General features: G+C 51.5%; 4 protein-coding genes and 1 long non-coding RNA gene across 17 annotated transcripts in view; 2 read left to right on the top strand and 3 right to left on the bottom strand.

Annotated features, from left to right (window-relative positions):
- Window positions 1–247: 247 nt before the first annotated feature.
- On the bottom strand, window positions 248–5,603 carry LOC133062254 (uncharacterized). The gene is made up of 2 exons (XR_009694133.1): window positions 5,464–5,603; window positions 248–710 (listed from the first exon to the last, which is right to left on the bottom strand). It is a non-coding gene; the product is annotated as an uncharacterized LOC133062254 (long non-coding RNA).
- A 665-nt stretch (window positions 5,604–6,268) lies between these two features.
- MXD3 (MAX dimerization protein 3) lies at window positions 6,269–10,684 on the top strand. The gene is made up of 6 exons (XM_061151017.1): window positions 6,269–6,485; window positions 6,749–6,854; window positions 7,516–7,545; window positions 7,677–7,791; window positions 9,935–10,118; window positions 10,193–10,684. Exons 1-6 carry the CDS (start codon window positions 6,416–6,418, stop codon window positions 10,306–10,308), a joined length of 621 nt encoding a protein of 206 aa, XP_061007000.1. The 5' UTR covers window positions 6,269–6,415; the 3' UTR covers window positions 10,309–10,684.
- A 255-nt stretch (window positions 10,685–10,939) lies between these two features.
- On the bottom strand, window positions 10,940–14,485 carry PRELID1 (PRELI domain containing 1). Of its 2 annotated transcripts, XM_061151015.1 has the most exons (5): window positions 14,204–14,485; window positions 13,393–13,618; window positions 11,855–11,968; window positions 11,674–11,752; window positions 10,940–11,471 (listed from the first exon to the last, which is right to left on the bottom strand). In XM_061151015.1, the coding sequence occupies exons 1-5, from the start codon at window positions 14,293–14,295 to the stop codon at window positions 11,323–11,325; spliced, it is 660 nt and encodes a 219-aa protein (XP_061006998.1). In that variant the 5' UTR covers window positions 14,296–14,485; the 3' UTR covers window positions 10,940–11,322. The 2 variants fall into 2 exon arrangements, with proteins under 2 accessions (XP_061006998.1, XP_061006999.1); XM_061151016.1 differs by lacking the exon at window positions 11,855–11,968.
- Window positions 14,486–14,585: 100 nt separating this feature from the next.
- RAB24 (RAB24, member RAS oncogene family) lies at window positions 14,586–19,861 on the top strand. 5 transcript variants are annotated; one of them, XR_009694132.1, is made up of 9 exons: window positions 14,586–15,127; window positions 15,211–15,279; window positions 15,488–15,566; window positions 15,672–15,739; window positions 15,830–15,929; window positions 16,144–16,194; window positions 16,333–16,395; window positions 16,500–16,743; window positions 19,491–19,861. XR_009694132.1 is itself a non-coding variant. In XM_061151019.1 (8 exons), exons 1-8 carry the CDS (start codon window positions 15,011–15,013, stop codon window positions 19,535–19,537), a joined length of 594 nt encoding a protein of 197 aa, XP_061007002.1. In that variant the 5' UTR covers window positions 14,586–15,010; the 3' UTR covers window positions 19,538–19,861. The 5 variants fall into 5 exon arrangements, 4 of the variants coding, with proteins under 4 accessions (XP_061007002.1, XP_061007001.1, XP_061007004.1 ...); XM_061151019.1 differs by lacking the exon at window positions 16,500–16,743; XM_061151018.1 differs by lacking the exon at window positions 19,491–19,861 and having other exon boundaries at window positions 16,500–16,856.
- The window catches only part of NSD1 (nuclear receptor binding SET domain protein 1), a 145,255-nt gene continuing 137,906 nt past the window's right edge, over window positions 18,084–25,432 (bottom strand). For all 8 annotated transcript variants that reach the window (XM_061151007.1, XM_061151009.1, XM_061151006.1 and 5 more), the window contains one exon: window positions 18,084–24,473. In XM_061151007.1, the coding sequence (XP_061006990.1) occupies window positions 22,849–24,473 (1,625 nt within the window). In that variant the 3' untranslated portion in view covers window positions 18,084–22,848. The remainder of the gene's footprint in view (window positions 24,474–25,432) is intronic.

The raw sequence follows: 25,432 nt of genomic DNA, 5'->3' as shown, positions 1-25,432 counted from the left end.
ATACTGTGTTATGGAAGCCCATAACACATGTGTAATGACATATTCTGGGATATGGGTAGAAAACTTTAAAAAAAGGACTAAGTGGAAATTCTAGATCTGAAAAATATAATAGCTGAAGTAAAAACTACAATGGGTGGGCTAAACGCCAAATTGGATGTTATAGAAGAAACAGTAAGCCAACTTGAAGGCAAGTAAATAGAACTTATCCACAATGAAGCAGAGAGATTAAAACACACACACACACACATAAAATATTAACAATGCTGTATTGTAAAGAATTAGCCTTCAATTTAAAAAAAATTTAAAAAATTAACAGCATCAATTCCCCTTGGTATATTATGAAACTGGGAAACATACATGAAATTGAGATCAGATTAAGAGAGGAGAGAGAGAAGAGAGGTGGAGAAAAATATTTGAAAAACTAAAGACTTCAACATTCCAGATGCTCGAAACACACCAAGCTAGGCAAATGCAGAGAAAACCACATCCACGGGTATCATAGCCAATGAAAATGAGAGTGAAAGTTGTTCAGTCATGATGAACTCCTTGTGACGTCATGGACTGTAGCCTGCCAGGCTCCTCTGTCCCTGAGATTCTCCAGGCAAGAATACTGGAGTGAGTAGCCATTCCCTTCTCCAGAGGATCTTCCCAACCCAGGTCTCTGACATTGCAGGTGGATTCTTTACCGTCTGAGCTACCAGAGTCAATAACTGAAAACAAGAAAAAAAAAAAAATTAGAATAGAGGAAATAAACACATTACATACAGCGGGAAGTGATAAGAATTCCAGCTGACATGGAAAAGAAATGCTAGTCAGAAGGCAAACCAGTAACATAATTAAAGTGCTGAAAGGCAGTCAACCTAGAATCTTATATGTAGTGTAAATATGCTACAAAAATGAAGATGAAATAAATACATTTTCAATGAAGAAAAGCTGGTAGAATGTGTTGTTAAAAGACCCACACTGCAAGAAAGGCCAAAGGCAACTCCTTTGGCTGAAGGAAAAATGGTACCAATAAAACCCAGCTCTACAGACAGAATGAAGAACGCTAGAAATGGTAAAAGTGTGGTGAAATATAAAAGATTATTTGTTCTTAATTTTTAAAAAGTCAATTGTTTAAAGCAAGATTGTAGCAATGTATTCTAGGAATTTTAATACATATAGAAATAAAATATATAATGACAGTAGTAAAAAGGATGGTAGAGAGTAAATGAAGCATAATGGTGTATGTTTCTTACCTTATATTTTAAATTGTATGATATTAATTCAGAGTAGACTGTGCTAATTTAAAGACATTTATTATTACAGTTCTTAAAGCGAATACTTAAAAGACCACTTTAAAGAGGAAATGATAACCCAATTGTAGATATTAATATATAATATATAATGGAAGGCTGACAAAGACTCAAATAATCCAAAATAGTCAGAAAAAGAGGGAAAAGAGGAAAAGGACAGATGGGACAAATGTAAAATAAAAATCAAGATGATAGACCTTAAAATCAACTATGTCAGAATAATTGTATTAAACACAATTGAAAGGCAGAGATTATCAGCCCACAAGGGAAAACTCCCCAGTCATATGCTATTTGTAGGATAAACATGTTAAATACTAAGACACTATTAGGTAAAAAGTAAAAAAGACAGGAAAAAACACACAATGAGAGCACTAATCAAAAGGAACTGTTGTGACTATATTAATATCAAAGCAGCGTTAGAGAAAAGGTTGTCAAAGATAACCTTGCATTTCAGAATGCAAAAATAATGAAGTCAACAAGATAAAACAATCATGAATGTATATGCACCTAGAGTTTCACATATATAAAGTAAAATGTGATAGACAATTTCACAATTAAATTTGGAGATTTTAACACTTATCTTCCACTAATAGAACTAGTAAACAAAAAATAGAACTAGTAAACTAATAAGGATATAAATTGTTTTTTTTAATGCAACACAGTCAACCAACTTAATCTGATGCTTTTAGAACACTACAGGTAACAACTGGAGGATGTCTGTTATTTTTATGTGCATATAAAACATTCACCAAGATAGATCATATACTGGAACATACAGGCTTTGATAAATTTGATGAATCAAATGATCAAAATCATAAGAGTATATTTTCTGACCACCATAGAACTAAATTAGAAACCAGTAATAAAAAGACATCTAGAAAATTCCCAAGTATTAGACATGGAAAACACTTCAGGTTACCCACAGGCCTCAGGTCAAAGAAAAATTCTAAAAATATCTCTATGTGAATGAAAAACAAAACAAAAACATTGTGGGATGGAGTGAAAGCAAGGTGTAGAAAAGAATAAAGGAATAAAGTGAATCATGTATATTTCCATGTGAAGAAACTAGATAACAAAGGAGCAAAAGAAATCCAAAGTTGATTGTTTAAAAAAAATGAACAAAATTGATACACTCCCAGCAAAACTTGTCAAAGGTGGTGGTGGGGAATCTACCTATATCAGGAATTAAAATGTGGACATGCTACAGGTCTTATAGAGGCCTTTTCCTGGTGCCCCCACCCAGGATAACCAGGACTGTCAGTCACTTGTGAGACATAGTCTGGCCAGGCCTGGCCTCATGGCCCATTCCCCTGCACTTGCAGAGGGAGCAGTTAGCCTTCCTGACTGACAGCCAGTGTTGTGCAGTCTCTGGTAACATGCCTGGAGTGGCATTCCGGGGGGGCCTCCAAGTTGGGGGCCTGTTGACTGCTATGCCACTGGCCTCCTGTGTACATAGAGAGCCAGGCCCACCAAGGTCTGTTGTCCCCTCCCCCCACGACAGCTTGGCCCGACCCCTTTTAAGAAAGGGGTTCCTCTCTTGCTGTGCTCCTAGGCAGACAGAGAAGGCTGATCCTGAGGGACACAGAGCCACTGCTGTTTTCAGAATGATGCTCTGCGATTTTCAGAAGAATGGAGGCCTGAGGACTTCCTGGAGGAAGTGACATGTAAGCCAAACCAGCAGAGTCAGGGAAGTGGGGCAAGGGCAGGGCATGGGGCCTGCAGGCAGAAGGAAGGCGCAGCCAGCTTGAACTTTGTCCTCAGGGCTGAGGGAGCCTTGGAGGGACTTTCAGCAGGGACACGGCCTGGCTAGCTCAGTGACCATGGAATGCTACTCTCTGGGAAGAGGGGAGGGTGAGTGAACTGGGAGAGACTGGGACAGGGAGCATAGAGAAGAGGCTGTGCCAGGTCCAGGGTCTGAGCCAGGTCTCAGCTCCAGTACTGCCCCACCTCCCCATTACTCTCTCCTGCAGGGAAGGAGGTGAGAGGGTCCTGTCTCCTCAGGCATCCTGTCCATAGGGTGAGAGAGGATGGTGAGCCCGGGGCTGAGGCCCTGAAAGCCGCCCTCTTCCAGATGTCCTGACTGGGGCAAGGCAGCAGGGTGTGGGTCCCCTTCTCCCCTCCCACTCACTCAGGGCACAGATGCAGGCTCTGCCCCTTGGAGCCCAGAGGACACTGGTTTCAAACAGAACCTGCACTGAAGTGTGGGCAGTAAGGGCTGAGGGTTGGGGAGGCCATAGGGCTTCAGTGTGCAGGCTGAACTCGGCAGGACCGAGTTCTTCCCCAGACTCTTCCCTGAGTCTGGGGAAGAGGCTCTAAGACCAGTCACTGCTGAGAGGGCAGGAGCACTGGAGGCCTCTGCTCAGCCCTGCACCCAGATGGTACTAGTACTAGCATTGCCTCAGAGGGGCCCAGAAGGGCATCCAAAGGTTTGGGGCAGGAGCCCCTTCCTCCCTCACTTGCACTGCTCCCTGGGAAGGACTGTTTCCTCTTCCTCTAGTTAGTGGCCCTGGGAGGCCTGAGGGCCATGCTGTTCCCTAGCTCAAAGCCTGCCCTTCTTGGATGAAGTCCAAACTCCTTGACATGGTTACTCAAGTCCCCCTTGCAGCCTCTGCCTCACTTCCACAACCTCCAGTTGGAGCAGCCCTCACTCTGAGCTTCCCTGGTAGCTCAGCTGGTAAAGAATCTGCCTGCAATGCAGGAGACCCTGGTTCTATTCCTGGGTCAGGAAGATCCTCTGGAGATGGGATAGGCTACCCACTCCAATATTCTTGGGTTTCCCTAGTGGTTCAGATGGTAAAGAATCTGCCTGCAATGTGGGAGACCTGGGTTCAATCCCTGAGTGGGAACATCCCCTGGAGGAGGGCATGGCAACCCACTCTAGTATTCTTGCTTGGAGAATCCCCATGGACAGAGCAGCCTGGTGGGCTACAGTCCATGGGGTCCCAGAGTTGGACACTGCTAAGCACACAGTACAACTCTTTAAGAGCTCCCTCCCACTGCTGGGAACTCTTATCCTTCACAGCTCTCCCCACCCAAGGCTGGGCCACCTGGGTCCCAGATATCTTACTAGTTGGTTTGTGCCTACACTGTGTGGGTGCTGACTTTAGTGAAATAAAATGGGAAATTCATTCACAAGTCTTGTGACTCTTTTCTGCAGACATAATTAATTGGGGGTGGGGGTTTGGGGAACCCTTCAGTCTCTTCTGGGCCCTGCAAGCCTCTCCGGTGTCAACCTGCACCATTATCTTTGATCTCTCTACGCTGGCCACATTGACCTTCTTTCCATCTGCATACATCCTTTCAGCCCCAGGGCCTTTGCACCTGCTATTAGTGTGTCTGGAATTCTCATACATTCCTCTTATACATAGATAACACCTACTCATCCCTGTCCCAGAAAAACCTTCTTTGACCTCTCTGATTAGGTCAAATGCTCCTTTAGGAAGTGCCCTTACATTGTGTCTTTTCCTGTGTGGACAAGTCACAGTGTATCTTTACTGTGTGATTACTATGTCAGTCTCCCTCCCCCTCATGCAAGAGCTCGGCAGAGGGAAGGACCCTGTCTGGTTCTGCCCAACTTTGCGATCTCCAGCCCCCAGCACATTGCCTAGGGTCCTGCAAGTTCTCAGCAAACATTTCATGAGCCAACGGGTGGGTGAAAGGGTGGATAGTCCCAGGCAGCAGTTCTTGGCTGAGCATGTCAGTGATTCCCTCTAGAAGTGACTCCTAGAGAAACTCAAAGGATTTGTCCAAGGAAATGAGAGGACTGACTGCCGTGTGCCATGTGTTTACCCAGGGCTGTCTCTATAAAAAATCTAGTTCCTCCTTCTCCCTCCTCTCCATTTCCGGGCCACAGATTCAGCCCCAGCCTAACAGTAATGCTCAACTCTGTAACAGCTGCTTTCGTCTTCCGGGCTCCACCCTTAGACTGTCACTGTCTCCGCAGGGGGGTGCCGCCCCTAGAAGTCACTTCATCATCTCCTTCGGGAGGCTAGACAGTCACGATAAAGAAGGGCTCATTGACTCTGGGTAAGGCAACCATGGGCTCCGTGGGAGGAAGAAGCCCGTGTCAGGTTACAAAATCAGCAGCTCCTACCAACTGCGCATGGCTCTGATCCTTCAATGCCCAGGCCTTCAACGACAACGGTTTCGCAGGGCTTCCCGAACTTACAGGAAAGAGGGCACTTGGCGGTGAGAGAACTCAACCCCGATGGCTCCAGAACGCAGGATTCTAGCCAGCTGGTTCTCATAAATCGGTACGCTTCTGACGTTTTCGTAGCAACAACTTCCCTGCAGATGAGGAGAAGCCGGAAGACTATTCCCATTCGCCACAGTAGGAAGCTGAAGCTCAGCGAGGAGCTACGGGGGCAGATGGCAAACCTGCAAGCATACTAACCCCCTAGCGCGGGAGCCAGATCCGCCCCCTCCCCCGGCGCTTGCGCACTGCAGCCCTATTCCCCGCTTAACCCCGCCCCCATCGTCGGGGTTTTCAAATTTGAAACCTGCTCCTTTTCCCGCCCGAACGTGTTGACCAGCGGCGGGAGAGGGCGGAGCCGCGCGCAGCCAATAGTGCCTCCGAGGCCCTAGTGCTCCGCCCACAATGTGACGTCAGCAAGCCACAAGCTGCAGAGAGCAAATGGGCGAGGGCGTCCGCCGGCCCCGCCTCCGCGGCGCCCACGTGCAGCGGCCGAGCCCCGGGCCTAGGGTGGACCACCCGCCCCCATAGCACCACTCAGCGTGCGGGCCTCTGGTCACCAGTACTGGGCTGGAGACTGAGGCCCAGAAACGCCAAGTGGTCGGCGCGGGGTCGCTGAACGAAGCGGCAAGACGCGGCACCCCCACTCCAGCCCGGGCGTTCGTCCGAGGGCCAGGCCTGCAGCCGGCGTCGGTGGCAGCCCTAAGGGAGTTCTAGGGGGCGGGCAGGTGGGCGGAGGGTGGGCCGCGGTTCCCGGGCGCGTTCCAGAAGGGCGGGGCCAAGAGCTAGGCTGTCCCGGGGCGGGGCGTCTTGGGGGCGGGCCGGGCGCCTGTGTTTGTTGCCCCGTGTCAGTTACATTGTAACAAAAGTGGTGCCGCCGCTACTCGGGTCGGCACCCCAGGCCCGCCCGCCTCCGGCTGTCGCCGACATGGAACCGGTGGCCAGCAACATCCAAGTCTTGCTGCAGGCGGCGGAGTTCCTGGAGCGCCGCGAGAGAGGTGAGGAAGAACCTTTGGTCGGACTCCAGGCGGCGAACTCGCTGACACTGGCCTGGGCTGGGCTTGACTCCCGACTTGAAGAATGCATGGCCTTGGGGTAGTAGTCCTGCGGCACCGCCGCGCTCAACTTAAGAGGGGTCCGCGGGCAGTGGGCTGGAAGGGTTGGGAAAATGGCCCTGTAGCCCAGAATCCCTTTCTGACGGTGCCGTGCCCGGGGCGCCCGCTGGGACTAGCCTGACGCTGGCGGGGACTCTCTCTGGCAGAGGCCGAGCATGGCTATGCGTCCCTGTGCCCGCACCGGAGTCCAGGTCCAGTCCACAGGAGGAGGAAGCGGTCTCCCCAAGCTCCTGGCGCGCTGGACAGTGGGCGGTGAGGAGGGCCGGGGACAGCGGGGAGTAGGGGGATGGGCGCCGTCCTTCATCGGGTCTCTCCACTGCCCACTTCCTCCTTATTGCTTGAATCTTCTGGGCCAAGTACCTTGCTCTGGAGACATACGGGCTCCTGCTGTTTCTCCATCCTCCGAACACACACTCTTCGTTCAAGGACTATTTCTCAAGCACCTCTGATGTGTTTGGAACTGTGAATAACAGTTCTGGGTCCTGCTTCCACTCACACTCCTAAAACAAGCCACTTGCTTTCCTTCACAGGCATTCTCCTTTTCTCTCCTCTCAACCCTTTGCACACGCGTTCCCCCTCAATTTGAATGCCTCTCCCCCAACTACTCATTTTGGGTAACTTGTGTGGCTGGGCTCAGCTCAAATGTCACTTGTGTTCAGGAAGCCCTTCCTGATTGTGGCTAGGGGACACATTTGGACCCCACATCACCTGGGCAGACCTCTCTCAGCATTTGACCTCCTTACTGCCTCTGCCTCTGCCTGGCACTCAGCTGTCTGAGGCCAGCACAAGGTCCCCACCGTGGGTTAGTTTGGGGCACACATCTGTAGTGAGTTTTGAGCCCCTGGGGACTCTGGGACTGAGGGTGTGGACAGTAAGTGACACTCCCTTACCCCATCCTCTCTGGCATTGGCAGGTCTGTGCACAACGAACTGGAGAAGCGCAGGTGAGTCCCAACCCTGCCCTGAGAGCACCAGTCCCCAGGAACAGCCTCCCTCTGGCCTTCCCTCCCCTGTCATCCCTCATCTGGCTAGCGGGCCTGGGCTGGCACTGCCCTCTAGACTCCTCCCTCTGCAGGAGGGCCCAGCTGAAGCGGTGCCTGGAGCAGCTGAAGCAGCAGATGCCCCTGGGGGCTGACTGTGTCCGATACACCACACTGAGCCTTCTGCGCAGGGCCAGAATGCACATCCAGGTAAGACACTCCCCTGGGGCCCGGGGCCAGCTTGCCAGGATGCTGGGAGAAGCGTAATAGGGAGAGACTGGGAGAAACTAGGAGAGAAGTCTCATGTAACAGACCAACTGTGTGACATTGGGCTCTGTGCTTTTAGTTTCCAAGTTTAAGTAGGAAGAAAAGCAGGAAGTAACCCAAGAGGATTGTTCTGAGGCTTTAAGCAAGTTTTCCCAATAAATGTTCACTTGTTATTACAACGATTATTACTTGAATCCCAACTGTGAGACCTGGAGCGAATTAGGTAGCCTCTCTTGACTTCATTTCCTCCTCCGTATGGGGGACATTCTGTGATGGGTCACTATAAGGGTCCCTCAGACTGGAGAGGACTGTTATTCACTCCTCCTCTCCTGCATCCTCAAGGCCCCCTGTTCTGACGGGCCTGTCCTGCTTTGGGAGGCAGGTCCAGAGGCCAGAAGGGGGAAAGGGCCGAGAGGACGCCAGTGACCCTTCCTTACCGGGCTCAGCTCAGCGCCCCCTGGTGGATGGGAGTGGAATGTGCTGACTCAAGACGAGGCATCACCACAGCGTGGGGGCGCTTCGAAGCGACTTGGAAACAATTGGAGGCCTTTTCCTGCCCTCCTGGCCCTTTTTGACAGAGGAAGAAATGGGCGTACAGCCGGCTGATGAGAGGCAGACTCAGAACTGAGGCCTGTGTCTCTTGACTTGCATTCTTTTCCGCAACAAGTGAGCATCTGCTCTGCCTGTTGTGGGCACAGGCAGCTGTGGCAGAGACGGCTGGAGGTGTCACGCAGCAAATAAAATGGTGTGGAAACTGTTAGCATTGTCCTCACGGTGCCTTATGGTTGAATAACACCCTGGTTGGAAAGTGAGCTCCAGTGTCTCACGTGGAGTTTGCCTGACGGTTCTCAGAGGGATGTGTGTCTTGGGTCCTGGCTGTCCCATGGGCGGGACCTAGGGATTGCTCCTTCCTGGACTCCCTGCTTCCTGTTTTGCCTCCACCTGGCTGTCCTCCCCACCTTGCCCTGGAATGTTCTTTGCTGCTCATAGATCTGTCCAGGTCTGTCCCCTGCTGAAAACCTTCCATGGTTTGACAGGACAGCTTCAGTTTCTTACTTCCTGTGAAACTCAAGGCCCTTCACAACACAGGCCTTGCCACTGGTCTCATCTTGCCCTGGGTCCCACTAAAAAGCTGAGCTCTCCATACTCTTCCCGTTTTCACTCTGCCTGGATGTTTCCTCCTCCATCCTTACCTGGGTAGTGCTTATTCATCCATCTACACCCACTTCAAATACCTCCTCACCCAGTTCTCCCCTTCTTGTTGATTGAATGCATGCTTTTGCCCACTGAGGGCCTGATTGGAGAACCCTTGGCCCTCCAGTCCCTGGATCTCAGGGCTGGCAGAGCTTGCGTGGAGGCGGCAGGTGGGGACTACTACTGAAGCCTTGTGGTTCTTGGGAGGGTCTTGAGGAGGAGTTACAAACTGGTAGCCTTTGTTTAATCTCGTGTCGTTTAGTTGCTCAGTCGTGTCAGACTCTTTGCAACCTCAGAGAGCCAGGCTGCTCTGCCCATGGAATTTCCCAGGCAAGAATACTGGGGTGGGTTGCCATTTCCTTCTCCAGGGGATCGTCCCTACTTAAGAAACAAATCCACGTCTTCGATTGACAGGTGGATTCGTAGCTTTCTAAAAACAGTGGATGCAGGTTCGATCTCTGGTCAGGGAATGAAGATCCCACATGCTGTGTGGCATGGCCAAAACAAAAACAACAAGCCCTAGGAGATCTGGCAACACCGGGTTTGTTTCCACGTGGCAGTAATTGGCCTGGGACACCTCCTCCAAGCCTTAGTGTGTGCATGTGCTGGTGTGCCCCAGTCCCTCTCCTGTCTCCCTCGCCTGATACTAGCACACTCCACTCCTTCACGTCACTTGAGAGCCCTGAGGGCCTTGGAGATTGTGCGGCCCTCCCTCCCAACCGTGCAGACAGAACTCCCAGGCCACTTACGTGAGGCAGGAGGGCAGCAGGCCCCGGCTTCCTGCAGCATGTGGGAGCAGCCCTCTGGCACCCACATCTAGTGAGCCTGTCACATGACTGGTCTGCCGTCCAGCGGTGCCTGAGCCCAGCCCCTTGCTCCCCTGGATTTGCAGAGGCTGGAGGAGCAGGAGCAGCGGGCCCGGCAGCTCAAGGAGAAGCTGCGAAGCAAGCAGCAGAGCCTGCGGCGGCAGCTGGAGCAACTCCGGGGGCTGGGCGCGGCAGGCGAGCGGGAGCGGCTGCGGACGGACAGCCTGGACTCCTCAGGCCTCTCCTCCGAGCGCTCGGACTCAGACCAAGGTAAGTGCCCTGGAGTGGAGGGCTTGGCTGGGACGAGCAGGCCAGGTCTCCTGACTGGCCCTCTCCCTGTGCAGAGGAGCTGGAGGTGGATGTGGAGAGTCTGGTGTTTGGAGGCGAGGCCGAGCTGCTGCGGGGCTTCAGCGCAGGCCAGGAGCACAGCTACTCACACAGCGGCGGTGCCTGGCTATGACCCTCACCGCCCAGAGCGGCCTCTGCCCTCAGCCCACTCTGTGCCGTCAGGCCAGAGCCCTCACCGAGCCTCCGGGGCTGCTTGGAGTCACTGTTGGAATGGACTAAAAGGACCCTGTGTGGGAACAGGTGCTCCTCGTACCCTGCTGCTGGTGGCTGGCAGTCCCACCTGGGAGAGGGGTGTTGAGCCCCCCTGAGTCCTGCAGGGCAGGCAGCTTGGGCCCAGGCCACTCTCCCGGGCATTTTTTCTAGCACTTGGCCCAGCTGTCCATGGCAGCAGGAAGCCTCTTGGGCCCTCATGTTCCTTCCTAAACAAGGGCCCCTGGCCTTTGCCCCATGCATACTGTATTTTCATTAAAAGCCTCTTTCTTAACTTCCTGTCCATGGTCTTGCCTGATGAAAATGTGGGAACTTCCAGCCACAAACTGGAAAAGAAGAAATGAGATTTACAGCCACCACAAACCCTCCTGACCGCACTGGGCAGCGCCCCTTTACTCCCCACAGCTTGGAGGCTGTCTGTCCATACTTCAAGTGTGGAACCAAGGCCGAGTGACGTGACCGTACTGAAGGCCAAAGCCAGAAAACCAGTGGGGTCAAGATTCAAGCTTTCTGACTCCACAGTGGGGTCCGACTGAATTCAACAAGTATTTATTGAGTGCCTGTTACACGCAAGATTTTGTTTCAGATACTTGGGACACATCAGAGGATAAAACAACGGTCCCTGCCCTCATGGAGCTCACAGTCTAGCATTTACGACCACTTCACCTGGATGCAGTGACCCTGGGCAAGTCACTGCCTCTGTCCTCGGCCACCCGATGCAGGAGTAGGGAGGCCCAGCTCAGACACAGGGAACTGGCCGGCTGTGCTGGAGATGCCAAACAGGGCCCCTGCCCTCAGCCCACCACCCAGACAGTCGAGAGGGCTAGAAGCTGGCTTTTAATGATAAAGTACAGGAGGCGGGGGCACTGACTGGCGCCGGTAGTCTGCTAGGCTGCTGCCTCGGGGCCTGGGCCGGCTACACAAACTGCTGCTGCTGCTGCTGCTTCTTCGTGGCTGCCTTGCTGGCAAGGTCCTTGGCCTTCTCCGTAGCTGCCAGTGCCGTCTCCTTGGCCTTCTCCTTGGCTTCCTTGGCTGTTTCAACAAGGGTTTTGGGAGGGGCCTCACCTGGAGCAAAGGGTGGGGGGCTGGTTTTAGAGAATGCCAAGAAAACCGACCTAAATGACTTCCCGGGACATTTATCTCCTGGGGGCCAGGCTCTGAAGAAAATACTCAGTGTACAGATGAGTTGAGGGTGGACTCAGAGTAGGCTCTGGCCCAATCATAGCAGGTAGGACTTGAAACCTCTGTCTGTGTCCCGAGCCCTCACCTTGCAGCTTGGCCAAGATGTATTCAAAACCCTTCATAGTCTTGGTCACGTTGCTTTTGAACCGCGCGAGACCAAATTCCTGGCAAAAAATGACAAAGGGAAGGATTCAGAGTTGCCCAGGGAACCCCAGCGCAGACTCGATGATAAATGGCTTGGGCCCCGGCGCTCCAATGCTGCTCACCTGGACAGCTCTGGAGACACCAAATAAGCTAGAGGAGACCCAGGCTTCCCGGCGGATTTCGGTCCAGCCGCTGTTATCAGAGTTCACACGGTAAACACATCGTTCCTCCACCATCTGTGCAGGCAGGCAAGTCAACCACCATCACCTGGGAGTCCTTCACTTGGCCAACTTGCACATCAATTTGATTCCCTGCCTCTTTTCATGAGGAAAAGCATTCTTTCCCTTATCTTACTGGATTCTCAAATGGCACTTCAGGAAGAGAGTACGAAGATGGAAAAAAAGTCATTTTGCTCTCTAAAAACCTCTCCTCTGACCCTTCACACTAAAAGGCACATGAACTCTTCAGAGGTCTTGTGGTGTTTTCAGCCTGCCATTTCGGGCTTCCCTTGTGGCTCAGATGGTAAAGAATCTGCCTGCAATGTGGAAGACCCGGGTTTGATCCCTGGGTCAGGAAGATCCTCTGGAGAAGGAAATGGCAACCCACTCCGGTATTCTTGCCTGGAGAATTTCAGGGCCAGAGGAGCATGGTGGGCTACAGTCTACCAGGTTGCAAAGAGACACACACAGTTCAATTCAGTTCAGTCGTGTCCGACTCTTTGCAACCCCATGGACTGCAGTACACCAGGCTTCCCTGTCCATCACCACTGAACAACTAACACTATGACCACCCACTTTGGCTCTTAAGCCGCTAGCAATCCAAAAACAGAAAAGGAAATCTGGCAATCACCACAGCTGTCCTTATGAGGGAGGAGAAAGTGGACCTGTACTTCCGAGAGAAACACTTAAAAAGACACCTGTCTCAGCTGAATTGAAAGGGAGGTCTCAGAGGTCTTGTCTTAGTAATTTACAAAACACAGAGCTAGGGCCCTCAGATGACTCTGGGGCAAAGCATTAAGGTGACTCATTCTGTGACTCTGCGGCACACTTCCCCTCCCAGAACTTCACTATTCTCTTTGCACAATGGAGTAAGACCCACTTCCCTGTATTATTGTGATGATTAACTGAGAAAGAATAAAAGTGTCCTGAAGGCTTTCAAGGTACTCATAGATGAAATGTTCCTTAAACTATTAATAAACCATGGGTTTTCTTTTTTTTTTTAAAGCAAGAAATCAAAGGTATGTGGAACTTCCCTCTCCTTGCCCCGAATCTCAGGCAGAAATCCATTATATTAGACAGTCAGTCAAAGTGGGGGGTGGGGGGGGCAGTCCTCTCCCGTCTGAGGTACATCCAAGGTACTCTGGAGACTTGATGTTTGAAAACCACTGTCTCCTTCCCTCAGCATCATGCCTGTGGCCCAACCTATACTCATGCCAGGCAGTGTGAGTGCCCTGCATTTAGTACTTACAAGTGGAAAACAGGTACTCCTCCACTGTATGAACGAGTTAGAAGACAGGCCTAGTTTGAAAAGACCATCCGAGTTTGTACTCTAGAGTTATCACTCTTCAGATCTGCTTGAATCATAGAAACCCTCTCATGGTTCCCTAGCCACATGTATCTGGAGCGCTCTAGTTTGGAGGGGGAAGTGGGAGGGGTCTCACCATCAGCCGGGCGTGGTTGATGTTCCAGGTGAAGGTGGTCATGGTCTGGTTTTGTGGGTCCACAATAGAATCCTCCAGGATGTACACTGAATGAGCAACATTGGCAGGAAACAGTCGCTCAGCCCAGCGGGGCATCCTGTTCGTCTTGGTCAGGAGTCGTCGGGACAGGAGCTTCTGGTCAGAGGTCACCTCTCGGTGCACTATGTCTTCCGTCAAGACATGTTTGCTGCAGGTGTCAGGGTGAAGGGGACCCTCAGGAGCCTGACCCTGGGAGACTGCCTGTTGAGGTTCCCATCTGGAGCCTCCACGCTCAGAATGGCCAGGCCTTTTCCCAAACTTTCAGAGTAAGCTGTGGTTGTGGCTCAGACCTGAACTGGAGCCCTTGAGCCTCTCCCAGGGCAAATTCCAACTCCCGCCCCCTCGCTGACCTGGATTCCTGGGCATTCCAGCAGGGATGGACCTCCTGATTTATTGCACCACTGGAGAGCAGTCAAGGGCAGAGAAGCAGGCAAGGGCCCAAACTTCCAACCCCAAGATCCCTCCCTAATTCCTGTGCTGCCTTCTCTTCCTGTCTCACCACAGTGAGATGAGAGAACCTTAAGACTTGGGCTTCAAGTAATCCACTGCCCAGGCCCAGCCTCCTTCCAGTACCTTGCAGGCCTAGTCTGGCCGCTTCCCGGATAGGGTTCTTCTGTCCTAAACATGGCCAGGCTCTGGCGATCCCCCCACTCGAAGTCGAGTCTTTCCCGGCCCCCAGACTCCGATCTCCAAACAGTGAGGTGGGAGCGTTGCTTTTCCCTGGGCCACGTACCTATAGGGATTCGGGTACCGCTGCCAGAAGGCAGCGAACACTTGGTCCCAGGAACTCCGTAGCACGCTCTGGCCCAGGAAATACTTCACCATCGTCCCGGCCGGGGCGGGCTCAGCGCCCGAGCAGCATCAGGGGTGCGGAGCCCGAGGGGCACGCGGAGGCCGGGCTGGAGCTCGACGCTCGGCCGCCAGGCTAGCAGCAGATCAGTCGCTGCAGCGCCGCACCCAACCAGCCGCCGCCACCCCCGCCGCCATGAGGAATTATCGGGCCGCGCGCCACTTCCGGCTCAGCAGTGAAGTACCCACCTCTTCCGGTGCCTGCCCACGTGACCCGACGACCCCGCCCCCACAACCTCCTTCCCCTTACCCCCCCCCACCCCAACCTCTTCCCTTCCCCGCCCCCGCCACCGCTGGAGTCGCGGCGCTGCGGGCCAGAGCTGGGTTGGAGGAACACCCTGGCTCGGTGGGGAATCTGTGCCGGCGCGGCCTCTAAGCTAGGTGGGCGAGCAAGCGAAAGAGCGAGCTAGCAAGTCGGGCGGCGGCGTGCGGCGCCGTTAAGGGCGCTGCCCCGCGCGCTCCCAGGCCGCCCCGGGTCCCGGGCTCTTAGAAGGAGGATAATTCCTGGGCCCGAAGAGCGGGGGCGGACGGAGGCGTTGTCGTCGCTCAAGCTCGTCGCGGCGTGTGGAACCTTAGGTTGGCGCCTGGGGTTGGGGACTGAGGCTAAGGGCGCTGCCTGTCGGAGCGGAGAGCCGGGTTTGCCTCGCGCCCCCGCTCAGGACCCTGACGCGGGTGAGGCGGCCCCGGGAGCATGAGCGGGCAGCGCGTGGACGTCAAGGTGGTGATGTTGGGCAAGGAGTACGTGGGCAAGACGAGCCTGGTGGAGCGATACGTACACGACCGCTTCCTGGTGGGGCCTTATCAGAATGTGAGTTCGCCCGGCGGGGCCCAGCACGGGTGGGAGGGGGCTAGCCGACACGCGAGGCTCTGATCGCTTCCCCTTGGTTGCAGACCATAGGGGCCGCCTTCGTAGCCAAGGTGATGTCCGTCGGAGACCGGACGGTGACTTTGGGTATTTGGGTAAGTTCTCTGGGCACGTAATCTGGGAAAACCCATTCTTGAGGAGGCGTACGTCCTTGCCTTTTACTGACTTGTGGGCTCACGAAGGTTTCTGTTCTCTAGACCCCAATTTAAAAACAGGGGTCTGGAGGACGTGGTATTAGTTTGAAGTCGTGGGGAGTATAGCTTCGTAACCCAGGCCAGGGCTGAGCCTCCCCCTGCCCTTCAGGACACAGCAGGCTCTGAGCGCTATGAGGCCATGAGCCGAATCTACTATCGGGGCGCCAAGGCTGCCATCGTCTGCTATGGTAAGAAGAGTTTTGGCCTGTTCCTCAAACAAGAAGGGGAGGGTGCCAGGCTGGCCTTACAGAACAGCCCCTCACCCTTGCTTGCTTCCTGTGTTCCACACCAAGACCTGACGGACAGCAGCAGCTTTGAACGGGCAAAGTTCTGGGTGAAGGAGCTGCGCAACCTAGAGGAGGTAGGTGGCCTGACCTCACCAGAAGACCAGGCAGGGGCTGGGGGTCTGGTGGCCCAAGGGGGGTGACCCTGGCCTTGTCTTCTGCTCCAGGGCTGTCAGATCTACTTGTGTGGCACCAAGAGTGACCTGCTGGAGGAGGACAGGCGGCGGCGACGGGTGGACTTCCACGACGTTCAGGACTATGCAGACAGTAGCTGCTCCTTAGCTCCTTGGGCTGGGGGTGGGGTGGGGAGGAAAGTGGCTGCTTGGGTGGGTCACAGAAAATGGGAGCTGCCTTGGCAAGATCCCCCACAGGAAGACTTTCTCTGTCTCTGCGCATCTGTGGGGTTCACAAGAGTCCCTGTACTGCTAGTCTGTGGCCCCCTAATTCTCAAGTATGAGGCTTTAGTCATTTCTCTTTACAGATATCAAAGCTCAGCTCTTTGAAACATCCAGCAAGACAGGCCAGAGTGTGGGTGAGTGCTATCCTTGGCCTCACAGCAGAACACATAGGGGCAACAAAGGAGGCAGAGAGAAGCCCAGAGGACTGGATTACTATGTGATCCCTGGGCTCCTAGCGTCTGGTTCTCACTGATCGCCCTTTTTCCTGCCAGATGAGCTCTTCCAGAAAGTGGCAGAGGATTACGTCAGTGTGGCCGCCTTCCAGGTGATGACAGGTGTGTTTTTCCTTAGCTCCTGTGGAGACTCCCTTTAGGCCCACAGCACCTGACTCCCCCCACCCCACAACAGTATGTTGAGCTACCACCTCTCTCTTTGACAGAGGACAAGGGCGTGGACCTGGGCCAGAAGGCAAACCCCTACTTCTACAGCTGTTGTCATCACTGAGTCACCACTCACTTGGCCTGGGGGGGATCCCCCCAGGAAGGCTGGACCTAGCTCTTGTCTGGGCTTGGATGATTGAACATCTGAGCTATCTGGGTTCCCGTGGCAGCAGAGGTGGCACCTGCCTGTGCTGGCCCATGGAACGGAGACAGCATTGGGGCTGACTGATGGGCACAAAGAGGGTAAGGGCTGATCTGGACCCCGGGCTTCTGCCCTGGACAACAGTTGTGTCTACAGATTATTTAAATGGCTTCTGATTTGTAAATAAAATCAATGCACTGTGAATTACACTCAACCCCTTTCCCTGCTGTCTGGATTGGGTGTCAGGACACCTAGGACTTTCTGGGGCCACCTGATTGGCCTCACTTCCTATAATCAGGGTTCTTCTCAGGTCTTATTTTCCTTAGGAAACCAAGTGGCTTCACCGTAGGGTTGCAGTTGAGACAGTAGAGAAGCAAAAGGGCCCTTTGCTGGGTTCTTTCTTTGGTGGGGGCAGAGAGAGGGTGAAAAGCTGGGGTTGGGGCAGTGCAAAGCTCACATGGCTCCTTCTTGGTGTTAAGAACTTGAAAGGCACTCAGGTGGTATCCAGAGATCAAAGGGTCAAGCATTTCTACCTCAGACTGGCTGGCTCTACTGCACCTCTGTTACGTCTAGGTCTGTGAGTCATCCCTGTGGCTCACAGCCTAAGCTTCCCAGCAACATGCTATAATGTGGCTTAATAGTAGACAAATTACAGGTTCTGCAAGACTTAGAAAGGTCTTAGAGATCCAGATTGGGCTGCAACTCAGCTACCCAGAAAAGGGATTCAAACTTGGCTGTGTTCTCCTTTTAAAATGAGGTGACTAGTACCTAGTCAAGACTTATGAAGAGTATGGTTGAAATGTTAACTGTAGGACTAAATGCTTTTTGTCCCCTATTCTTCCCTGGGGCAGGAAGTTCAGGATGAAGTCACAAAGGGAAGTGATTTCCAGGGTTCCCTGAAAGTATTATTTTTGGGCCTTAGATGTCAAGATACTTCAGAAGAACCAGATGTTACTGTACACATCTGACCTTTCCTTTTCACAAGGAAGCATATAGCAGCCCTCCCTTTCTGGTGTGGGATGCTCAGCCTCTTTGCTTCACTATCCCATTTTAGGCCTGGGCTGGGTCTTCTGCAGTGCTCAGCACCTGCCTCTCAAAAAATAAAAACTTGGCCAAGATGGCTAGACTCATAATCAGAAAATTGCTTTGGTTCCAGTTCCTTTTTAAAAACCAATTCCTCAAAACACCCTTCCTTTGCGTGGGTGACGGAGGCCTCCTGGGTAGGGACTGAGACCGACAGCAGCCCCTCCCGACAGCAGCAGACGTTCTGACAGCAGTGTCTGCTGGGAGGAAACCCACCCCACCTCCATGAGGTGCTTGGAGGAAGGGCTCAGCTGGGAACCACCTCAGTCTGCCTTCTGCTCTCACGCCACACCCATCCTCCCTCCTGTTAGGCTCTATCTCCCCACGGACAACAAAACAAAACACAGGGCAAGGGCCATAAGAGTAAAGTTAAACTTTACTTTACAGTAATTTTTTTTTCTATATACAAAGAATTACAGTACATGTTTATGGGGACTCCTAGCACAGGCTCCCCTCTGTTTCACTAAGAGTTTCACTTACCGCTGACAATCTATGGGGGTGAAGGGGGGCAAAAAAAGTGATGGACCTCAGCTGACACCCCCTTTTGCCCCTTAAAAATATAAAGATAGATCTCTTTGTCAGCTTGTTTTTTGCCAAGACTTAGAAAGCTGCTCTTCCATTAGCTCCCGTGTGCTGTGCTCGCCCAACACTCGCCTACATGCACACAGGCAGCACGCGTCTCAGACCTGGAGACTGCCTTTCTCTGCCCCGACCCTGCAAGTCTAAAGCACCAGAACCGATCATTTCTGCTCCTGCTCCCTGGGCTCACCTCTTATCTGCAAAAGTTTGCTGGATTTCCAAGGTGTTATACCTGAAGCCCCTAAAGAGCCTGATGTTTTGAGTCATGGGAAAGTAGCTCTAGAAAAGGGACCATCTGTGCTATTTTTGCTTATGTTGATAGGAAATGTTTCTGCCCAGGCTGTGGATTTCTAATTAAAATAAACTCTTTCCACTTCCTTAAGAAATAATATCCTTAGTCTTCATAAGCAATAGAGGTGCTCCCATGAGAGTGAAGAGGTAGAGGGGCAGAAGGTATCTGAGGGAGATCCCACACCTGGAGCTGTCTACAAGCCTGTTCAGGCAGTGTGGACGGAGGCTGTGGACAAGGTAACACCAGCCCTGAGAAACTCAAAGAACTCCCTCATCTGCAAACAGCGTGTCTTCCACTTCCGGACTGCACTGGATCACCCCAGGGTCGGGTGCAGGACTCACCAAGGCTCTACCTTCTCCCCTTCTAACAGAACCTCGAGGAACTAAGACATGAGATCTCTTGCTCCCAAACACGAATCTAGGTTTCTCAAGTCACCAGTCCTTCAACCCTTGGCAGTGCTTATTTTTATCAGGAAATTAGCACCATCATTACATTTTTGTGTGTGTACAAAGCAAATTACCTATTCTTTTTTCAATTTACACTATAGCAACCTCTGGCCCTGCTACGCTAGCCCTAGGAAGCTCAGCTGAGAGCTAACGGGCCACAGTCAATGAAAGTCTCATGCAGCAGCTACTGAGCTCTAAATGATCTGGAATGTCGAACACATGATACCGCCCAGTCATTATTCAGGAGGAATAGGGGCTTGTCCCACCTCCTTTCCTGCCATGATCTCAGAGAGGTGAGGACACTGAGCTAACTCTGACCTGGTTGACAGATATCAAGAGGATGAAGATATCCCCTCAAAAAGCCTTGGAGAAAACCCACTTTTTATAGGAGCTGATGCAAAAAATAAAATCCATCCACGTTTAGTGCTCTCCTGATTCTTCTCCACAGGGGAAGCTGCCAGGACCAACTTCCTTCCTGCCACTCTGTTCTCATGAGGCAACGTGCGAGTCCAGCTCCAGTGAGTAGATGCTGCCAAGCCTGGAAAAGGATCGCTGATGCACTTCATGCCCTGACTGTAGTGTGGGGTAGAGAATGTAAAGAAAAAAACAATTATTTATATCAATGCTGAAGATGTAGATTTGGGAGTTGTTCAGAAGAGGATCAACACAGTGATTTAAATCACTTCAAACTCAGTAACTTCAGGGGGAAGCAGACTAAAAAAAACTTAAATGCTGTTGTAGCAACATCTGTTTTGCTATGAGAATGGGTTTGCTCCAGTAGAGAAGCAAATGAGGCTTTGAATAAAAATTTCAACAGTTTTCATAATTTTCTTCTGAATAGGGCTAAGGGAGGTATTAGTTCTCCAGGTACTTGTGGAAGCTATGGCTTCCTCCTCAGAAAGGCTTCCTGGGGAACCAGCTTAGAGACAGACTCTTGAGATCCTGATTTATAAGCATTTGGCCAAATGCCAAAATACCACCTTACACAAAGATCAGGAGTTTCTAAGAGTAAAGCTTTCCTGTTAACTGCCAATTCACACTCCCTGGAGAAAAGGTCTTGGCACAGGCTCCAGGAAAATCCCCAAAGGCTGGGGCCCCAAAGGTCAACACCCTCCTTTCATGCAAGAGTCTCTCTTTCCAAAAGTCTTTCCGACTCTGCTTCTAATTCTACAGTGACTGCTTTCACGATGTTAACAATCTAGTATCAAATACTATTAGTGGGCCTGAGTTGAATGTCTAGGTTCCAATCAATCTAAGAATCTTTCAATGGCCCTCACAAAACTCTGGCTGGCTGTCCATCCATTTAAAGGGCTACCCTGCCTCCCCCAAACCAAGCACAGTTCAGAAGTTGTTTACTAGGCAGGTCTGGAAGGAAGCTTCCAGTGAATGATGGAGAATGGAAAAAACTGAAAACCACAAAGTGGTCTACCTTTCCCTCACTCCTTCCTGTCCTGTGAGACTTATCTAGAGTGGCTGTCAAGTCAATTACCTACCAAAGCCTACATCAGAGAAGCTACTTCATGATCAAACTTCTCCTCTTAAAAATTTTACATAGCCTGCATACCCACCCCCCAAAAAAAATTCACAGTTTATTTCATGAAACAAAGAGCTACGGTAATTGAACACACAACATAGTGGAAAGAGGTTCTGACAGCGCAGTGCAGTTATCTTTTTCTGATCACGACTACAGATGACAGGAGAAAAAAGGGCACAGGACTGGCACCAAGCAAATCCTACTCATACCTAAGAGATTAGGGAAAGGGACCTACTAGCTGCAGTTATATACTTATTATTCTCACACATGATAAATACTTAATATAATGAACTTTAATGTTTTGGGTGGATTTCTTTAAAAATATCTTTTCCATGGTTTAAATTTTTTTAAAAGAAAATAAGATGCTTTGTTTTCTCTTCCTCTTAAACAAAGAGCTTTTCCTCTCTCATGATGTAGGAAGAGAGAGGATGAAAGGGGAGAACTAGGCAGGTGGAATTTACAGAGGAGAGTCTGAGGTCTAAGTGAGATGCAAGAATAGGCCCCTAAACTCAGGGCAGCTCTGCCCAGCCTCTTGTCTCTGCCTGAGTTCAAATGTCTCAACCCCAGAGACAGACTTTGGGAAATAAAAGCAAATTCTTTTTAAAATCTTTATATAAAGCGCAAATGCTTCTAAAACAACTATTGTTCCCTCCTTAGAAGTGACAGGAGTAATCTCAATAAAAACTCAGGAGGAAGAAATTGGGACAATACAGAATCCTGTTGAGGGTATAAAAGCCATAACTGAGAGACAGAAATGGCCAGGAGACATTGGGGCCAGGAGATGGCCTGTTGGCTAAAGCTGCTGGCTACATTGGCGAAGCAGAGGTAAACATGTTTGGTCTAGGGACGAGGGGATGGGCTAATGGGAAGGAACTGGCCAAACAGTACTTCCTGTTGGCAGTCAGTGAGCTGGGTGAATGGTAGGGCGGGGTAGCACCAACAGATTTCCCAGCCCTTGGGCCCCAGCTCAGGGCAGCAGTAACAGATAATCAGCAGTTATGAGGAGTCATCTCTTAGGCTGGACATTGCTCTGTAAGCCCCATCTTGCCAGTCATAGGGGAGGGGTTCTGGCTTGCCCTTAGGCTAAGTCAGCAGGTAGGCGCTCTCAACACTGAGCACACCATTTCTCAGGGAGAGGGTGATAGGATCCACTAGTGAAGATGACGACTCCTCCGTTCAGGTAGGAGGGCAAAAGATCAGAAGATGAGTAATTTCTCACCAGGATCTGGCATTCTCCCTGAGCTGGTGGTGGATCTAGCCCAGAGTTTGCCAGATTCCCTAGATCTACTGCCCGAGACTCTGAAATCTGAAAGCACCTGAGTGTTTGGGGGACAGGCTTGGGGTGAGTTGATGTACAAGGAGGAAAGAAAGTTTGTAGAAAAGGAAGGTAAGCTTGCCAATTGCCTTCTTACACTGAGGGAAAGCTGTGTCCTCACAGAGCCCAGCCCCTCAACCAACTGCTCCACCAAGGACAGATCTCTACAGAGCCCAGCCAGAAGCAGCACTGGCTGCCCAGTCACAGCCCTCGGCTTTGGTGCAGCCCCCTCCTGCCTATAGAGGAGACCTCTGCATGAGCTCGCATACATGCACACGCACATAGGGACAGCTGACCAGGAGACACTCAAGAACCACTTCTGGGGCCACAAAGGACATTCATTACATAATGAGCCCAGAGCCCCAGGGCCCCTCAACTTCCTGTTATTTATTTCCTGGTCAAAGGTTCTTAAAAAACCACCTGAGAACCTAGGCAGGCATGTTAGGCTCACAGGGATCAGGTCTTATTTATCTCTATTTCCTGCCAGTGACGAGTACCACACCTATCATACACAGATGTTCAAGAAATCACCACCGACTTGAACGGGTATTAGTTCCTCCCAAGGATTCATCAGGTACCCTCAGTGGGGCTTGGCAGGACTAGATAAAGAGCTTTGAGAGCCCTACTACCTTCCAACCTGACCAGTGGAATTGAATCCCATGCTTGACTCCAGAGTGGACTTTTTATTTCAAGTTCACCATGAGTAAAGGTTGGGGGGAAAGAGACCCGCGTCTGTCTGTTTCCTTGGCTGGGGCCCACTTGGATTTCCATACATGGCTCACACAACCACAAGCCCCCCCACTGGCTAATGTCACAAGAGTTTTGAATGTTGGGATATAAGGAAAGAATAACAGTGGAAAAGTGTTGGGGTCTGTTTTTTTTTAAGAGGGAAAAAGATTTTTCCCTTCCCCAAGAACCCTGGGGGCGGCTGGTCTGGTCACGTGGCATTTACTGGTGTTACTTCTGTTCTGACTCTGCACACTTGTGACTGGAAGGAGCCTGGTTAAGAGCTGGAAGCGTACTTTGCTCTGGTTTAGGGTCTTGCCCTCTTCCAAGAGACCAGCAAGTCTGTGCCAGTGTCTGTGTGCTCCCGGAGGACCAGCAAGACTGTGCCAGTGTCTGTCCGGCCACCATGGGCCAGAGCCCTGGCCCTGGTGAGGCCTTTCCTAGGGCCCAGGGGCTCTGCTCTGTGGTTGCCAGCTTCTTCTCTTCAGTGGAGAGGGAGGGCTTCCCGAGAGGCCTGAAGGACTGCCCACTCTTGGCAGCAAGTCCAGGTAGTTGCTGGCCTCCAGCCATCTGCTTCACCTGCTTCACCAGGCCTGGCGCTTGACTGGGAGGCCCTGGGGTCTGTTCAGCCCCTGCAGGTGCTCTTCCTGAGGCCTGAGTTGCTGGCTCATATAAAAAAGCCTTGGCAGGGGGCTGAGAAAGAAGTCTGGCCTGGGTAAGTGATTTAACAGCTTGCCAGGAGTGTTCTGAAGGGGCCACTGCTTTGCCCAGTGGCTGAAGGACAGCATCTGACACACTGCCTCTCTCAACAGCTCGTGGTATCTGTCCTAGACCTTTGCTGGCAGGCCATGAGCTCGACTCCAACACTGGCATCTTCTCATCAGCCTGTGGTGTGAGCTCATGGGGTGAACCTGCCCGTTCCTTCTGGCGAGGAGTGAGGTCTATGAGATCCATCACCAAAGCAGCTCTATTCTTTGACTGAGTATTCTGGTCCACGGGCCTCAGCGCTTTTTCTTTAGCTACCAGGGTCTGGACCACCGCTGACAGTACTTTGTCAGGAGGTGGGAGTCTCTGGGACAAAGAGACATGGGATTTGTCAGGGGGCCTGTCTGAAGTCTGGGGTTTGGGACCGCTGGTGACTAGCAGTTTCTCTGGCGGTGGAAGTCTCAGGCCAGTAGGGACTGGGGTTTTCTCCAGTGACTGGGGCCTTGGGCTGGCAGCACCTATGGATTTATCCAGCCTTGGGTCAGCTGTCCCCAGAGGTCTTTCCAGTGGCTGAGACCTGACTGAGGGTGAGGAGCTTGGGCTGGTCACTGGAGAGGGTTTGTCAGATAGCTGGGGTCTTGGTCCTGCCACTGCAGGTGGCCTGTCCAATGGCTTCTGGCTGGATACAAATGACTGGGGTTTGGTCCCTGACCCAGCAAGGTCCCTGACCCTATCTACAGGCTGCGGCCTGGAGTCAGTTCTGTCAGGAGGCCTTTCAGGCAGCGGGGGCCTCTGACAAGTCCCTGCCAGAGCTTTTTTGGACAGCGACAGCGAGTGGTTGGTGTCAGCAGATGGCTTGTCCGACATCTTGGGCCCTTGAGCAGCCACTCCTGATGATTGCTCTGCCAGGTGAGTGCTTGGGCCTGGAGGCAGCGGTACTGGAGGAGGTACATACTCACGGATCTCCCCCGGCTCCAGAGGGTTGGGCCCACAGGGATCATGCTCAGTACAAGACAGACGCCCATCCAGTTTGGAGATGAAGAGCATCCCTTCCCGATGCTGCTTGCAGAAGGAGCTGGGACACATCTCACAGAAGGAGGCTGCTTCCTTTCCGCATATGTCACACTGATGCCAAGGACACTCCCATTTCCCTGAAAACACAGAAGTGAAACACAAACTAAGGAAAACAAAACATGCCTAAGATGGGCCACAGCTCTGGAACCAAGTCAAAGGAGTGAATGCAAACTGCTGCCTCCCTCAGAGAGCTCGTGCCCCTTGCCCACATCCCCTCCCTCGGGATCTGGGCTTTACTTTCTGCAAAATGTGTAAAAACAACAGCCAAATATTGTCACAACTATGTATCAATTAAAAACCAAGCAGGAGTAAACAACAATGTCGACGACCAAGGAGTAACCTTGATTTCTATGACTACTTCCAACAAGGAGAGAATGACAATAACAAAACAAAACAAAACCGACTTGGTTTTTAATTACTCGGGGTCATTGCTGGCACAACCCGTGTAATGCTTCCTGAGCATGTAATGACCCCAAGTAATTGCTTCTGAAACAATCCTCCATTTCCTGGCACTGAAATCAGTGTTATGGCCTTGCCCCCAAACTACCTCAGTTTCTATTATTTCATTATCCTGGCAACCACATACTGAAGAAAAGCTAATTTTCAGACAAACTCCTCTCACTCCCAACCCAAAGTTCGCTTTCTGCAGTTCCCAGAAGCAGGCCGCTAATGATGCGTGTCACCCAGAATAGTTTCTCACCTTTGTTGTTTAAAATAGATAGCACACCCAAATCCCTGAACTCTTCTAATGTCAAATTATCATCCAAAGATCAGTGACAATTTTCCCAGCCACATATTTCTGAGTACCACACCTGCCTGCCTAGGTTCTCCTGTGTTTACTAACACAACTGCATCTCTTTCAGAGGGAAGTGGGCCAGAGGGGGGCTATAATCACCCAGAAGCTCCACTCTTTCTCAGCGTCTCTTTCTCTAGAGAGTGAACAGTAGTGAGCTTAAAGTCAGAAAACTTTCAAGCCAGTTCCTCCATTTATATGCTTTAATGTGACAAGTCAAGACTCAAGTTTCCTCATTTGGAA

The sequence above is a fragment of the Dama dama genome, chromosome 9, assembly GCF_033118175.1.
Source record: "Dama dama isolate Ldn47 chromosome 9, ASM3311817v1, whole genome shotgun sequence".
Classification (NCBI taxonomy): Eukaryota; Metazoa; Chordata; class Mammalia; order Artiodactyla; family Cervidae; genus Dama; species Dama dama.
The sequence above is the reverse complement of the archived record's forward strand: the minus strand, read 5'-3'. Positions and strand labels throughout refer to the sequence as shown.